This window comes from Neopsephotus bourkii, unplaced genomic scaffold (genome assembly GCF_033783945.1).
Source record: "Neopsephotus bourkii isolate Nb327-2 ecotype Australia unplaced genomic scaffold, CSIRO-AGI_Nbou_v1 NB_1511, whole genome shotgun sequence".
Taxonomy (NCBI): Eukaryota; Metazoa; Chordata; class Aves; order Psittaciformes; family Psittacidae; genus Neopsephotus; species Neopsephotus bourkii.
Window position 1 is genome coordinate 2168262 of NW_026901987.1, and position 16281 is coordinate 2184542.

Genomic DNA, 16281 nt, shown 5'->3' on the forward strand with positions numbered 1-16281 from the left:
TGTACTCCTCATTAAAAAAGAGACCCAGATACTGCTCATAGGCATATCTACCTCGTCATATGATCCTCAAGACTCCTACAACTAGGAAATGTTTTCTTCTAATTTTCTGCCATAAGCTAAAATCGTGCCACATCCCACACGCTCAGCCCATAGGTTATATGAATGCAAGTTACTCCTTGGTCCTCTGCCTAAATAGCACACAAGAGCAGCCTACATGCAGCTGCTCCACAGCCTCTCCCATTCAACACCAATGGGAGGGAAAAAAGCAGCTGGGAAAAAGGAAAACTATGGCATTTCCACCAGCCTACATGTCAGCGTTAGCAGACTTGTATTTACACAGGGAGCACTCACTGCTTAAGGACAGGAAAAGGTCTGAGGGAAGCCAAAGTGCTCCATTCCATCTTGCTTCCAGGTTTCCCTCTCCCTGTGCTTTTTGCTTCATGAGACTGGCCAGGCTTTATTTAACTTGTTGCAATGATCTGCACCTCCTTCTATCTGTAAAAGGCAGTAATTCCCAAGTGTAAGAGTAACTGGGCTGCCTTTGTCCAAGTTAGAATGGGGGTATCAACAACGCACGTGTAATTGTGTGAACACAAGCCTTTTTTATCCCTTGGAGTATTTAAAACGTTTAGGTACTTAGTGTAAAGCACACAGCTGTTAATAAAAACCCTTTTCATTAATGCTTGTTTAGGTTAAAGCCCTAGGATTGTCAGTGCTCTTCAATCATTTTAAGATACAAATTAATAATTAAACCCAAAGTATTTAGTCTAAATTCAGTTCTGCCCTCTCATTAAGGGCAAATCCATGACCCACAACCAGGATACAGGTTCAAAGTCAAAACATTTCCAGCAAATCTGTCCAAGTGCAGTGGGAGATATGAATCATCCCTGCAAGCAGGAAAGGGTTCTGCAAGCACAGAAAACAGCTGATGTACTCTCATGTATGCACACCTGCATTTATCTGTCTCTATAGAACTCAATCCTCCCAGGCTTAGAGCACCACTCACCTCGTGACATTAAAGCTAACTATTAAAGCTCAGATTTCGGAAATAGAGACATTTATCAATTCCGATTTGATATATCCAGCTCTCTACACCTATGCACATAAGTACATAACACCACACATACATGCGTGTATACACATACACAGACTTACGTTTGTAAGGGATCCTCCTCTTCAACCAGTTCACCACTGGACAATCTGTATTTTGAGGATTGAGTGTGCCACACCTCTTTTTGCACTTACCTTTTCAAACTTCCCTGTTTGGAGTGGGGCACATGAAACAGCTTAGTTGTTCAAAACAGCTCAGAACAGATTTGAAGCCTGATTTTGTGTTCTTCGCAGGCAATGAGAACGTTAAGGAGGGATGTCTCTGTCTGTGGTATGGCAGTAAAAATTCTCAAGCAGTAAAATCCATTACAAACAAAATAGGGAAGTTCCATGGAATGGAATTTGTCCGAAGTGAACAATGAAAGATAAGTGCTTATCTTTTTGTGGAACATGCATACGAAAGATGCTGCATTCTTAAAATACCTTGATACTCAGTTATGAGTAAGACTATTCATCCTACACCCTACTTCTGCACACAGCAAGGGAAGAGCTAACAGCAGAAGAATTTTCTTTTAGTGGTGGGAACAACTGCATGATGATTATTCCCCACCCAGTGTGGGATTCCATTGGAGATCAAGGATGCCCTAGCAAGTGCTGGGGCATTACTACATGTTTGTGGAAGTCTCTCAGCTTTTATTAATTAGATTCCTGACAACACAGTAAAACCCTGTAGCAGAAAGCCACACTCTTCATTCCTGAATCATATGAAATCATTCACCATTTTATGTACAAGTTTTGAATTACAATCTTCAACTTATCAGAAAAAAAAACCCCAAACCCTAAAAAGAGCATTTTGGCAGAACTGCACAGTGTACAGAAGCATACTTTCAATTACACAATATCTTACAGAACACATACTGTAACAAAAAGCAGAGCCTGTCATCTTTTCTGAGAAGGCAGTGCCCAGGCAAAACTAGGTGTTTCACCTCCATTATTAGAGGAGCAGCTTTAACTGGACAAAAAAAAAAAAAAAAAAAGAAAAAAACAAAAAAACAACAAAACCACAAAAAAAATCCTGAAAACTCCAGCTAGTTTAACACACACACAAAAAAAGTACATTTGTAAACAACTTTAAAACAAGAGCCTTATGAAAATACTAAAGGTCACTGAAAGTCAAGCTGTTAAAACTCTTCTTAGCCCAAACCACTATATTCTACCCTTAGAGGATTTTTTTTGCTAATGATACAGAGACTTTGCCACACAGAACACATCACTGAGAAACTTGGGCAAATAATTTTTCAACTTTTGATAGAATTAAGAAAGAGACAATTTGGAGGCAAAAGGCCAAACTCCAAATTCCCTTTGAAAATTGGAACAAGAGCAATATAACCCAACTACCGACTGGAGCAGAGTTCAACAGCGCATGGCAGCACAGTACTTATTTTACAATCTGAGACCCTTTTCAATGTAAACCCTAGCAAGTCATAAGCAACTGTTAGAAAAGACTTCTGTATTATGTACCATCAAGTTAGCATTGCTGTCATTACTCTAACTTTGCCATAAACTGATTCTTCATATACAATACTGATTTACCTGAAAACAGTGTCTATGTTTTACGACAGAGCAAACTGCAAAAACTGTCCTGGGAAATGATTTTGTGTATGTAATTATCTACCATGCATGTGAAGTTGAGCATCAGTATTTATGCTGCCCTACTTCATGCTTCAGCGTGTGTTAAGTAAGCTGCTGATCACTGCGTGTGTCCATTTTGGTAGAAGGACAGATGTATGTGAACAGCAATGCTCTGGATAACTTGTGCTATTCCTAATACTACAGTTATTTTCTCTGCCAATTACATTTTGCTATAAATATGTGTGCCCTTAAGTTGATCCCAATATCAATTTCAGCTAACTAATCAAATTATCTGCTAAGGATTTGGGAATGATAACCCTTCCTTTATTTAAATAAAATGAGGGAAGGGTTTCTGACTCCCAAGGGTTTGCCAGTGACAGATTTATTTTCAAGACAGGATGACACCGTTCAGTAAACTGTTCGTCATCTTTCTTGTCCACAGATAAGCAAAATAGTATTGATGTTTTTTGTCTGGTAGGTAGGAAGGGGAAGAGAAAAATCCTGTGATGTTTTTACCCTTAATATTTTTCCAAGTTCTGCTCATGGGCTTTTGTGAGTAATTATTCATTTGTAGTAAGTCCAATTTCAGATTGCTTCTCTTGTATTTCAAGAGCTCAGCAGCTAAACGGCAATTTTCTGTTTTCCTTTTGTAAGACTGTTTGTTAGTAAAACCCTGCCCACAACTGAGCACACCAAGAGCTTATGTAAGGAATAATTTCTCATTATATTTAGAAATGCCTCATTTTTGCACCAGTTAAAAGTTAATTCATAATCCAAATAACCAACCTGCAATGTAAACAAGTAGTTATTTTCTCCCATGTAATAACAGTAAATAATGACACTGATCATTACACATTCTGCTTGAGCTCATTAAAAGCAATTCTTCAGTCATGAAGACAGCAGGCATTCTGTGATGTACTTCCTCTGAACTATGTTCAAATGAGTGGAATAACTGAGATTCCTGATGGAGATCTAAGCCATTTCCCTCATTCTCTTAATAGCTTCCGCTATTTGCATACTCAACTCCATAATTTGATTTAAAATAAATTCATTTCCCCAAACCCTTCTCCTCCCTAGCTAAACAAAACTTATTTACATTTATGGTAAGTGCTTTTCAGCAAATAAGGTTTAAGAAAAAACTCCAAAATAACCAAAACCCAAGAGGTGGTATAAAGGGAGGGAGCAAGTATTTAAAGTTTTGTATTAATTCGATTTCTGAATTTTCTTCCAAAGATGCTGTAGGGATAAAAGTTTTAAAGGTCTTAAACACACTTTCACACAATTTTGATTCTCCCTCTCTTTTACAGAAGCGAACAACTGTGCCCAGTAAATCTTCTTCCTAACTTTTGCCCAGTAACTGAAAGAAACTGCATGTCATTCCCCCCAAGAAAGTAAAGAAAATACAGACTTTTACTTCAAATATTTTATGAAAGCAAGATTACAAGAAATATATTAGTCAAAATGCAGGGCTTATCAAGCACTGAACCAAGGATGCTGGCATCAGTTTGCCTACCATTTTGCATGTGGAAAAAATATACTACGTCTAAAGGTAAAAGGCATTATTAATGCATCATGAATTACTCTAGCTGGCCAGCATCACCTCTGCACCTTGATGCATGTTTAAGTCCTGAAAATAATCGTCATATTAATAGTCTGAGATGAGACACTGGAACAAAAACATTCTTAGACAGGGAAGTTTTTGTTTTGCTCATATCGAGGTAATAACCAAAACTAAAAACAAGATCTTAAAATTTAGCAGCCACTTTAACACTTGTTAGGCTAGCCTTCACACAAGGAGCATGCATACAGCCACTGGTCTTGCTTTAAACTGAGTGCTGTTGGTTAATTCAAGTCACTGTTCTCTCACCTTATTCGATTAACCTGTTGAACTGGATGTCCACCATAGGAAAAAGAAAATTAAACGATGGTAGTGTAGCAGACAAATACAGATCACACCAAGAAGCTAACACTCATGAGTTGTCATAATAAGGGATAATAATAACAATTAAAAAAATATCAGTCTTTTCTGTGCATATTTTTCATTTGAAAGGTCCCAGGAAATCATGATGTGCCTGGCCGTTTCTGTTGCTGATTTCTGATGACCTCTAATTGTTTTTTGCATTGCTGGTAGTAAGTTGAGAGACTTTTGTTTTCATCTAACAGCTTTTTATGTTCTTGTACCAGACGGGACGTATTTTGCTGGTCTTTTTCATCCTGGTCCAGTTCTGCTATTAGTTCTTGTCTAAAAGTAATAAAAAAGTAATTGTCATTTAGAATCTATTTCTATTTGTAAGACGATTTCACATGTTTCAAATCAGTATTTAATTATCAGTCTGAACTCACGGATGGTGATATTTTGTGCAAAAAAATTTAAAACCTTATTCTTTACTGTAGTCTGGGGAAAAAAATCTCTTCCAAATCAAATCCATATTTAAACTTTAAAATAGCTCCTTGCCATAGCCTCAGTCTCTGAAATTGTCCTTTATATCATGTCTTTCACATGTAATTCTACAGGTCACAGTAAAACAGCTAAGGATCCACACAGAACCTCATCAATTTATTCAACTCTTAAATTTGCTGAACTACATGTGTATTTAAAAATTCAAAAGGCAATTTAAAAAGACAAAATTGCAGTAATTTTGGTAACTTTTTAGTGAAGTGCTGTTTTCTATTTGAACTTGAACTTCTTAAAGCAGTGGAAAAGCAGAATGAAATAAATTATTTTTGTAACTGTCATTTCACTTAATTTATGCCATAAGTGCTCAATATGTTTTTTAACAACAATTTGAGAGGAACAAACACACTGATAAACTTACTATAAATTATCCTGCAAAACTGATGTAGCAGTTTGTTTTACTATTTGTTTATGAGGTGACAAGAAGGCAAGCTGCCAGCTATATTTTAGCAACAAAATAGTAGAGGAGAAAGTTCATGTTAATTAATTGTTGCCATATGGTTTGTAATTACAGTTAAAGAAAACTTAATCATTCTATAAAGACTGAACTAATAACTACTTTAACCGGCATTGAATTCATCAATCACAATACCGTTTTTTTGTTTTAACACCTATGGGCAATCATGGTCTAAGAAAAAACAGTTTGGGAGAAACACGTATGCAAACTTCCTAGAAAAAAAGATAAAGTAGGAATCTAAAGGTAACAAGTTAACAATTTTGAAACAGAAATACATTTTAATGTAATTTATTGACCTTTAGAGACAACAGAAATAAAACCAAATTGAAGATCTTCAAGCCAGCTTCAGCATCTCCTCATGAAGTCTAAAAATTCTAGTTGCACTTGAAAACTAAGGATGCTAAGCCAAAAGCAAATAGATGATAGGTCAATCTCACAGTAACTTTGCCCCCCTATTCTGTATGCTATTTCTAACGTAGAAGAGGTTTATACACACGTTTTTCTCATTAGCTATTCCACAAACACCAATGCAAGCTCCTCATTAACAACTGCTTGCCTGCACTGGCTCAGACACTGGTGGGTAACAAGCTGATTCCTTGGTCTAGCATGGAAGTATATATGACCTCTCAGAGCTGCTCCCAAGCATCAGGAAACAGAAATTATAAGAAGCACAACTGAAGTTCTAGAACAGCTATAACTTTGGCCTTAATCCAACATTACATGCAGTTGCTTCACTTATAGGCAAACAAAATCTAAGAGAAAAGAGTTTATTTCTGGTGCACAAAGCTGAGAAGGTACATGATGGCTTTTAAGTAGTAGGTCCTACACCCCCAGTAGAAAAAACTTAAGATGTGTGTTTATAATATAATTGTAAATGCAATGCTTGAAGTCAGATAGAACTGAGTAAAATGAGTAACTTTGACATATCACTCAAAATTCTATAACCCATTAATCAAGTGGTTATCTGCAAACTAAAACTGAAATTCTTCTACTGGACAGTATTGGAAATACAATTCCAAAATTCCTTGACAGTCCAGATTCTTAATTTGAGATGATACAAATATTACTAGCATGTTAAATACACAGATGTGCCACAGACTGAAGTAGGATTTTTCTAGAAGAGTCCTGGTATTAATTAAAACTTCCAATCACCTTCTCTAAACATCTTATCTGTAATGAACAGCTCAGTATTTCTATGAAACGTTACTTCATAAAGCCAGAAATAAGTTACAGATAAAAGACTTGGTGTAAAAGAAACATACAGAAGAACAGAAAAGGTTAAACACATTTAACTTACTTCCTCTGCAACAGCAATGCAATTTCTGTCTGAACTTTCATATATTCTTGTGCCATTTTGCAGTGCTGTTCAAACACAGCCATAGATTCTTTGGAGTTCGGGCATGGTGCTAGAGGCTGAAAATAAATCAGACATGTTAAAAACTAATGAACCGACATCCTAGTATACAGTGTGTTAGAATGTCTCTGCAGTGTATTTATAAAGGCTTTTCAAAATAAGTAAGCTTTTAAAAATAAGTGTTAAACCATGCCCTGCAAAATGTTACTGCAATGATGTCAAAGTTGACTTAAACCCCAAATCTATAGTTATTGACCCAATAGTCTCTCCATCACAAAAGTCAAAGTAGTATTTAACCTCACACACAATAAATAAAGTATATCCAACAATTTAATCCAGTAACACTCAGCAAATAATGTCTTATTTTGACAGTCAAACTCAGCTTATATTTGGTTTTAGGGATCGTGTTTCCCAGGGCCTGTTTTTAATAGCTTGATCAAATCTGAGTCAACCAATCTCAGATTACATATTTTTTTAGCCTTGGTTGAAAGTTAGACAGAAGATAAACACAGGTAAACACATAGCACTGTATTTTGCAGCCCAAAATTCACATATTAGAATAAACTAAAAGAATCTAATAAAGCATGTATTTATTACCTGTAATTGATGATCTAATGTAAGATATGCCATTGGGATGGAGTTATCTGACCCATTGGTCTCTGTAACAATACCAAGAAAATTTTAATGTATTTTGAGAGCTAATTCTTTTCTTACAGGAAAAAAAGACCAACAAGAATTCTAAGTATTTTCACAATACACAGTCTGAATGTGAAAAGGCAAATGGTAACAGCAGAGCTCCAATCCCAAGGCAGATGAATCATTTTTTCTGATAAAGTTAAGAACTTCAAAGTACGGTCTGTCACACCGAGAAGGAATAAAGATTAATGTTATCAGCCTACACTTCTAAAAGCCACGTAACAGCACACAGATTTCTTAAATACTATTTTTATACAGTTTGCAATCATGCTCTCTATTTATAAAAGAATTGTCATTTCATTCTTGTTTATGAAAGATCAGCCAGCCAGCCCATGCATCTAATGATTTTAAAATTAGAAGCTGTGCAAATCAATTCTGTCAAAACAAAATAAGCACAACCTCCTGCTCAGTTTTGAAACCTGCTCCCAATGAAGTCTGTTAGGATCTTCCTCACACCATGCTCTGGGGCATCTTCTCTGCTCTGTAGAGATACTTGTGGGTAGCAAGGAACCCAGTAACCAATCTATCTCCTGGGCCTGGCTGCTCTCTTCTTACATTGCAATTACTCTGTATTTCTCCAGTTCTTTCATTCCAGATTTAACATGGTTCTGAATTATTACAGATCCTATCTTTTGGTAGCCCACAATCTGGGGATCTCAGGGTTACTGTTAGGCTTTAAGAGATATAGGAGTAAAGACACATGGAGAAACTACTGATTTTACAGCTGCATTATCGCTACTAGAGGATTACACAGAGGAGGGTAGGTGGGGAAAAAAAAGGGGCTGCTTACCCATACCCCAATAGCACCTGCCACAGAGTAGTCGTGGTAGAGAAACTAAGGTGTTGCCCTCAAAGACTATGCTATCTCCAAGAGCAGCTTCAAAAGGAAACAGAAATAAGAGGGTAGAAATGAAGAAAAAGTGGTTAAGCGTACGCTTGTAAGGAAACTGGAAGGCGATAAAAAAAAAAAAAAAGAAAAAAAAAGAAAAAATCCCTAAAACCAGAGACTTCATCACTGCAGTATCTTAAGTGAGAACAGTATAAAAAGTCCTTCTCTACATGAAACTATTACCCTATATGGAATACTGTTACAGCAGAGGAATTAGTGTAATGCTTCAAATATATCGATACATGCAAAATACTTCAATATGACATTCCTGAGCCTTTCACCACTTCGTCACAGAACTGTAATCCCACCTGCGATTGACCAGATTTGGCCTCATCCCGATTTTATCATTTTGCCTCATTAACTTCAAAATGTACCCTCTTCTACAGAAAACTAAAATGACTTCTCTCTTTAGAAATTTAAACGATTCTTTGTTCATGGATGGCATAAACCTAACAAGAAAAAAAATATACATGTGGTACATTCTGTATTTACCTGAGTATAAGGTGTGTAATTTCTGTGGGTCAGAAAACGGACCTGACTTTTAGCTCTAGTGCAGTGCTGCACATAAGGCCAAAGACTTGGGGCAAACTGTCTTTACACTGGCATGCAATCCGCAACTTTCAGTTCCCAAAGAACTATTGACTGGGTAAGAGCTTGCTGCCACATAAGGCAGCAACTGCTGTTAAGTGCTAACTGCTTAAGCAACACAGGACCCATGCTACACAAAAGAGGGAATAGGGTGGGCTGTAGCAGTGGACAAGAGTTTTGGGAAATTATGAGTGATGAGGCATAGAGTGTAATCAGGTAAAGTGACAATGGACAGAAGAAAAAAAGCACAGAAGCAAAATACAAGAGTATGTTGCTCCCTCACTAAAACACGGTAAGGGGAAAGTACACATCTTATGTAATCACCTTGTATTTGGTAAAATACAAGTGTGTATATATATGCTTGTGCAAAAGTCAGTCCACATGAAAGTTTCCATTTCACAGCTGGTTACAGGAAAAGAATGGAGGAGTGATCAGCCAAAGATAACGCAGATCACATGAAAGAGACTTCGAAATTTGAGGCACTATGAGGTACCAGCTTAAGATTCAACATGTATATTCTAGTGACAAAAATGTAATTCTTACTTGTGTTGCTAAAAATAAGAATTTGTGGGGATCCACTGTTTCCATGCAGTACAGAACTGGTTCTTTTCATAATGGAGTGCATGATGACTTTTGAAATTAAATTGTACTACGTAAATTACATGGATTATTAATGCAATTTCATAACAAAAGAACAGCGATGCTATGGAAATATTTACAATATTTCTGCACACATGTTAGTTCATTTAAAACCCAGTAAGATTGCTTGCATGTGTACATTCTGCATAGGCAAAATTACAACACAGATCAAAAACAGAATTAACCAAGCTGATACTCACCTACATAGGATTTCACTCCGGAAGTCAGAAAATGAAAGCTTTAACTGTGCATTCATGCTACAATTGCACAAGACTAAATACTCTAAAATCTTTTTCCTGAATTCCCTAAAATCACACTACAGTCAAAAAACTCATGCTAAAGGACCTGCATTAAATACTACTATCTCAGTATGTACAGTACTTTAAATGCAAAATGCTTGCAATTTTATGTAACTTAATATAATCTGTATAAAAAAGTCCTTCAAGCCAGTGTGCAAAACAAAGCAGTAATGTTTTAATTAAAGCAGAACTAAAATGGACTGCAACTTTCACTGCTTAATTTTGTTAAATGTCTAGGCACACATCCCATGCCATAATCTAATAAATATTTCCTATTTTTTAAATGCAAAAAATTAACTAATGAACAAAGGAGTACCTGCATCATCAGGTGTCCATGGATTACGAGTTGGCTTTTCAGAGGTTGGTCCCGAGGTAGTGATCATTCTCACACTAGGACTAGATGATCTACTGCTGTTTCTACTCTCCTGAAGAGGTAAAATAAGATGACAAAAGTTAACAGATTTTTTTTTAAGGCTTAAAAAAAACAATCAAACAAAAAAACCCAAGCAAACAACACACAAACCCCAAACCAACAACAACAACATAAAACCGCAACCAAAACAACAAAACATTAATAACAGAAAAATAAATGTGGAGAAACCGGAACCTACAGTCCTACCAGATACTCCCTTCCACAAGCTTTTACCCTGAAAGCTCTCCAGGTAGTTTGATAAACTTCACATGCATTGCATGGACAATTCCATCTCCCTTTCTGCTTCATCTTTACCATATAAAATAAATGGATATAATTTTGCTATTCAGCATAATACAAAGCAGTGCTGAACAACATGTTTGAGATCTTTATATAAATTTGTGACATGATGTCTAGTCAATTTTACACTTCCATTCAGTGAAATCTAGCAGCTTTGTAACATTACAAAGAAATAAAGTTTGTTTCCAGTGTTTAATCAATGAATGGAATTAAATTCAACTAAACGAATGCAGCTTAACAGCTATACTAGACTGCAGTATATGAATCTACAGTTTTCTTACGGTTCTTAAGTTAACCCAGGGGTTATGTGATTCATCTCCAGAAAACATGAAAAACTGTATTTAATCAATAACGATCAAGAAATCAAAGCAATTAGCAAATAAGTACATCATCTCTCACAAAGCAGATCAAGAACTAAAAATTATGTAAGAAGTTCCTTTACATACACAGCTTGACTCCTCCAATCCTTTCATTTACCAAAAGTGCAAAACCCTATCATGAAGACTTCATTATTCTACTGAGCTGCTTTTCCAGAATTATTAGTTAGTTTCTTGTATTCCACATACCCCCTTCACTAACATAAAAGTTAACACAAGTAAAGGGCTTCAGACTACAAACCCCAGTGAGTTTTACAGGAAAAAATGAAGTAAAAAGATGCTATTAAAATATACCTATTTTCAATGTGGTGTATTTATCATCAAATTATTAAAGAGTCTATTTTTCAAAAGAACCACTCAAATATACATTACCTAGAAACTGTATTTCTTCATGACTCTAATTATCAAATATCCTATCTTAATTTGACTTCTGAAAGTCAGGATTTCAGGCAACTAACAATCCAGAGTAACAAGATTTTACACACTGAAATATCCATTATTTCAACTGCATTATGCTTGTCCTGTAATTCTTATTAACCATTCAGTGTTTTATGTCAGTGGCCAGAAAAACAGCTATAAGTTATTGTAGAAATAATCAAATGGACGATATTACCAGGATGATGGCATTTTCAAAAAGCTTTTGTCTTGCAGTCTTTGTTAGTATCAAGCAAGGTTTAAGTTGCTTACTGTCACTGTCCTGAGATATGAAAGATAAACACACTCTGCTGATGTTAAAGGTCAGAAGACAGAGCATTTAACAGTGTGTAAGTCCTTTAAGCAAAGATTTGTTGGGTATCTACAGCTGACAGCAAAGGGCACCTGAAAAGTACTTTAGTTATGGTAACTTCTCAATGCTATACCAGATTCCTTGCTGTACCAGATTGTTTTGATTCCTTGATAACATTATTTAGACAAAATTACTGGAGACAGATACAAAAAACTGGTATCTGAAGCATATATAAAAAGCATTGCAAAATTCAAGGGAAGTTCCCCAAAGTGAACACCTGTTAGATTACAGTGCTGAAGTATGTGTTAAGTGAGCTGCTTTAGGCCTCCTAGGCACCAGCCCCTCTGACATGTAAACCAGAGCCTGTTCTTCAGCCACTAGCTTCTGCTACACTTTTACAGGTATCCTTTCACCCTTGCTTCCTCTAGGTGTCTCAATACACTCAAACAGACTTGTTTTCAGGTATTCTCAAGTAATTTTTGCCAGGCTGCCAAACCCACATGACATTGTTAACTTCCATTTCTCAGACTTCCAGTCCTGAAAAGCTGTCACACTCCGAGGAATAATCCTGCTCCAGTTTAATTTAAATGGGCAACCCAATTTAAAGAAATCCTTGCTACTAGCACTCCTCAGCCAGGATTTTATCTCATTGTGAAAGGGGATGAAATAAAGTATATCTGTGACCAGTACTGAAAATGATGCAGACAGAATGATTCATCTGTATAATATCAGATCCCCAAAAATATCACGCTTAGGCTGCATGCATGTGGGCATGTACCTTCTAAGCTTGCTTCTCAACTGTTCAATAAAGTATGTGGTTTTTTTCTTTATATATTTTTATTCTACTTCAAAGTAAACTGTAAGAGTTACGAAGGCCCAGCAACAGCTACTAAAAAAAAGCATGAAAGAGGAGATAGTCTGGTATTAACTGTAGTGCTGTGAAGGAGGATGTACCAAACCAACTAACCCAATAAAAGATTCACAGGCAAGGACATGGATACCTTACTAGACAGCTGATCATAACCTGCAGTCCTTGAGTGATTATGCCAAATAATCTCAGTACCTGTATAAAATACTAAATCCTGTAAAGACTATTCAGGGTAAATAGCAGGTTTCCTGTGTTCCTTCAAGCCCCAAAAAGTTTTTATGGCTGCAGTTCTGAGTCTGCAGATCTGCTTCTGTGTTACAAAGGTGTTTAGGCAGGTGCAGTAGTGCTCGACAGATGGCACAACGCGATGTTTTAAAATGCAGGTAGAGGGAAATACAAAAGTGGAAGAAATAATTCAGTGCAAAAAAAAAATTGTGGAAAAAAATGAATAGAGAAACACACGGATGGAAACAAATGGAAATGCAGCGTTTGACTGGACAGAGACAGTTGCATCAGTGCTGCTCAGTGTCACCTGGAGTAACGTACAGTCTAAGGCCACCAAGCACTAAAGAAGTCTGTGAAAAATCAGACTTAAACACACTCTCAACACCACACCACACCAAATGCTGATCCAATGACAGAAAACCTTTGGCTTCACCTATTTTCCTAACCAAACTGTTGATGTAAAATGGTCAGTGGAGTAGTAAGATCATCTGCAAAGCACTATTACTGTCTGCACTTGATAACATAAGTAAGAGCAATGGTGGAAAATGCCTTAAGTGTCTCAACAGCATAAAAAAAAGTAATAACCAGCCACAAAAGTATTTCTTCTAATAGTACACAGAAATAAAATACACACACTATCAGAAAACATACAAGAAGGTCAGATTAAAACAGACCAGCAGTTAAGTAGGGAGAAGAGAGTCCTGGTGTACTCTTTCAGGTAAGCAATCCAAACTATGGTATATTTATTATTAGCAGTATATTATTGGTACTATTATGATGAGGTGTTTTTCTCCATCTTAAAAAAAAAATAAATCCATTCCAAACTGGAAAAATCTTCCTGATTAAAAAAAAATATTAAAATATTAGTTACAACAGAATCATTCTCTATCAGCACAGCAGCAATCTTCAGTAAAATAACATTTAATAAAAAGATTTCTGATGAGCTTTCGTGTGTCAATCCCATAGTTAAAAAAAAAAGTGGCATCACTGCAGTCCTTTAATGTTGAGCATGATAGGGGCTTACAAGGCTTGTGTGTAGGAGGGGAGGCACGCAGTGCGGGGAAGAAAGTTGTCTGCAATGAACAGAGGGAAGGGGAAGAGGATATTCACATTAGACAGGATAACCTATATATGGTCTGGTGTGTATGGGGAGACAGGATAAACTCACCAGAGCTACACTAGCCACAGTTTTTTCTGCTCTGGTTAGTAGATTGCTTATATGGATGGCATTTCACGACTTTTAATAAATTCAAGGCTATGCAGTTCAGAGCTACAGAAACCCATAAAGCGTCATCTTAAGTCTTTTGCCACAATTACATCGTGGTTGCTTTTTTCAGGTTTTTTCCATTTTTTTTTAAATATACAAACCTATGTACATCAAAAGTGAGCACTAGTTTCAGCAGACTTTTCTATTTCTTCTCACACTAAAAAGGGGATGAAAATACATTATTTGTTTATAGCGACAGTGCAAAAATTTCTTCCCAAGAGCATTTTTCATGCCTGTTGAAATATTATGTTTTCTAGATTTTATCAGAATATTTCAAAAACTGCGAGATAAAAGAATATTGTAATTCCTATGCTTAGATCTCCAATATGTACACATCAGAAGCAAGAAAACATAATGTGATGCTAGTACTTCTATAGACCCTCATCAGAAATCAGTGAGGTAAACAAAAAACCTTTTCTGCATCCTCCTAGTCACAAGAACAATTTATCTAGAACATCCAGATAAGCAGTAGAATAGCTTTCAAATAAAGAGTATTATAACAGTTATTAAAATCTAAAGTAAATGCTGATATTATATATTTTAAAATATTAACTATTCATTAAAATTAATAGAATGAAAAGTTTAGAATAATAAAGCTATAATTAAATGTATTCATACATCAATCAGTGCTACTTGATATAACTGATGTAGTGTCACATATTTTTTTTCCTTATGCCTTGCATAATTTTATTGCTACAATTAACTGAATAGGCTAACCTATTCAACCAGATTTTGTAGCTGCATTTCCTTCTAACAAACCTGTATCCTCTGAAGATATTAAAATGTGTTTAGGACAAATTCTTTATTTTCTGATAGCTGCACATTGTAAATTCTAATCATACCTGGGGAGTTGATGAGGTTTCTGTGGCACCACACTCCACAGAAATAAAGGAGGATCAAATGTTGATCTCCTGATAACTACATGTATTTTACCCCCAAATTATCAGGTATTTTAGATTACTGAAGAAGGTTGGTTAACATGGAAACCTGATTAACCTGATGAATATTCTAAGCTCTGGTTTTCTACATGTGAGTAACAGTAGGCATCTCAAAATTGCAAATTCATACTAACGACCAAATAGCCGCTGTGAATTACTGAAACAGACAACAAAGCAATTAAAAAAACACAAAATAAACACATCTGAATAAAGCATTGGCTGTACTTTTCTCATTTAAAGTTTTCTTCGTTCAGTTGTTCTTAGTTTAATTTCAATTTTATGAACTGTACCACTGTGCCTGTTACCATGGCAGATACAATACCAGATAAGAAGTTATGTTGTTATAAGATATCCTATTGAGACAGTCTTTTTTTAAACGAAACTTTGTGACAGCATCCTGTAAACCTTTCACAAGGAATGGAGAGGTAAACTGTAAGTTACAATTCAGGGTTCAGAGACTGATAATAAAAACATTTATAATAATCATGTACATGCGTCTTATTTTTATGAAAAAAAAATGAGTCTCATGTATGTATAACTGCTTCAGAAAACTGTAAGTAGCAATTACAATTGTTTTCTACATGGAGAGAGGTGAAGAGGCTTTCCTGCATAACACCTGCCCTTCACCAAATTAAGTGGTAGACAAAAAACTATATATACATAAAAAAGTAAGAGCTATACAGAAAACACCTCTCATCTAAAGCTCATTCATTAGATTATCCCCATGGAATCTCATTTAAATACAATACAAATGACATTACATTCTGCCAAGCTTCCACATCATTTCTGTGAAAGCATCAAAGGTGAAGATTTCCAGACCAATCTCCCTGTACAGAGTCAGTGTTGACTTTACTGAAAGATAAGAGACAAGAAAGACGTTACCTGACTGGACTCTGTTCCAGCAACACTAAGATCTTGAATGGATCTACGCCTCTGCTGTCCGTTTCCTGCTGGGGAAAAAAAACAAAACAAAAACAAACCAGTGAAATCTATTCAGAACAAAATAAGAAGGGTGCGACTGTTCAGAGGAGCTTGGAATTTGTACAAATCCACAGAGAGAAAGTGAGAGAGGGGGAGAGAGAGACAGCTGCAGAATTTTAACTCAAAA

The 16281-nt window shown here is 36.0% G+C and overlaps 1 protein-coding gene across 8 annotated transcripts in view; it reads right to left on the reverse strand.

The window, feature by feature from the left end:
- Positions 1 to 1810: 1810 nt before the first annotated feature.
- Positions 1811 to 16281, reverse strand: part of MAP3K7 (mitogen-activated protein kinase kinase kinase 7) — a 49215-nt gene continuing 34744 nt past the window's right edge. For 4 of the 8 annotated variants that reach the window (XM_061369816.1, XM_061369818.1, XM_061369820.1 and 1 more), the window contains 5 exons: positions 16056 to 16123; positions 10376 to 10484; positions 7546 to 7607; positions 6892 to 7007; positions 1811 to 4924 (listed from right to left, as the gene is read on the reverse strand). In XM_061369816.1, coding sequence (XP_061225800.1) covers positions 4744 to 4924; positions 6892 to 7007; positions 7546 to 7607; positions 10376 to 10484; positions 16056 to 16123 — 536 coding nt within the window. In that variant the 3' untranslated portion in view covers positions 1811 to 4743. Of the gene's footprint in view, positions 4925 to 6891; positions 7008 to 7545; positions 7608 to 8434; positions 8522 to 9960; positions 9999 to 10365; positions 10485 to 16055; positions 16124 to 16281 lie in introns of all 8 variants that reach the window. The other 4 variants (XM_061369819.1, XM_061369817.1, XM_061369824.1 and 1 more) reach the window with 2 other exon arrangements.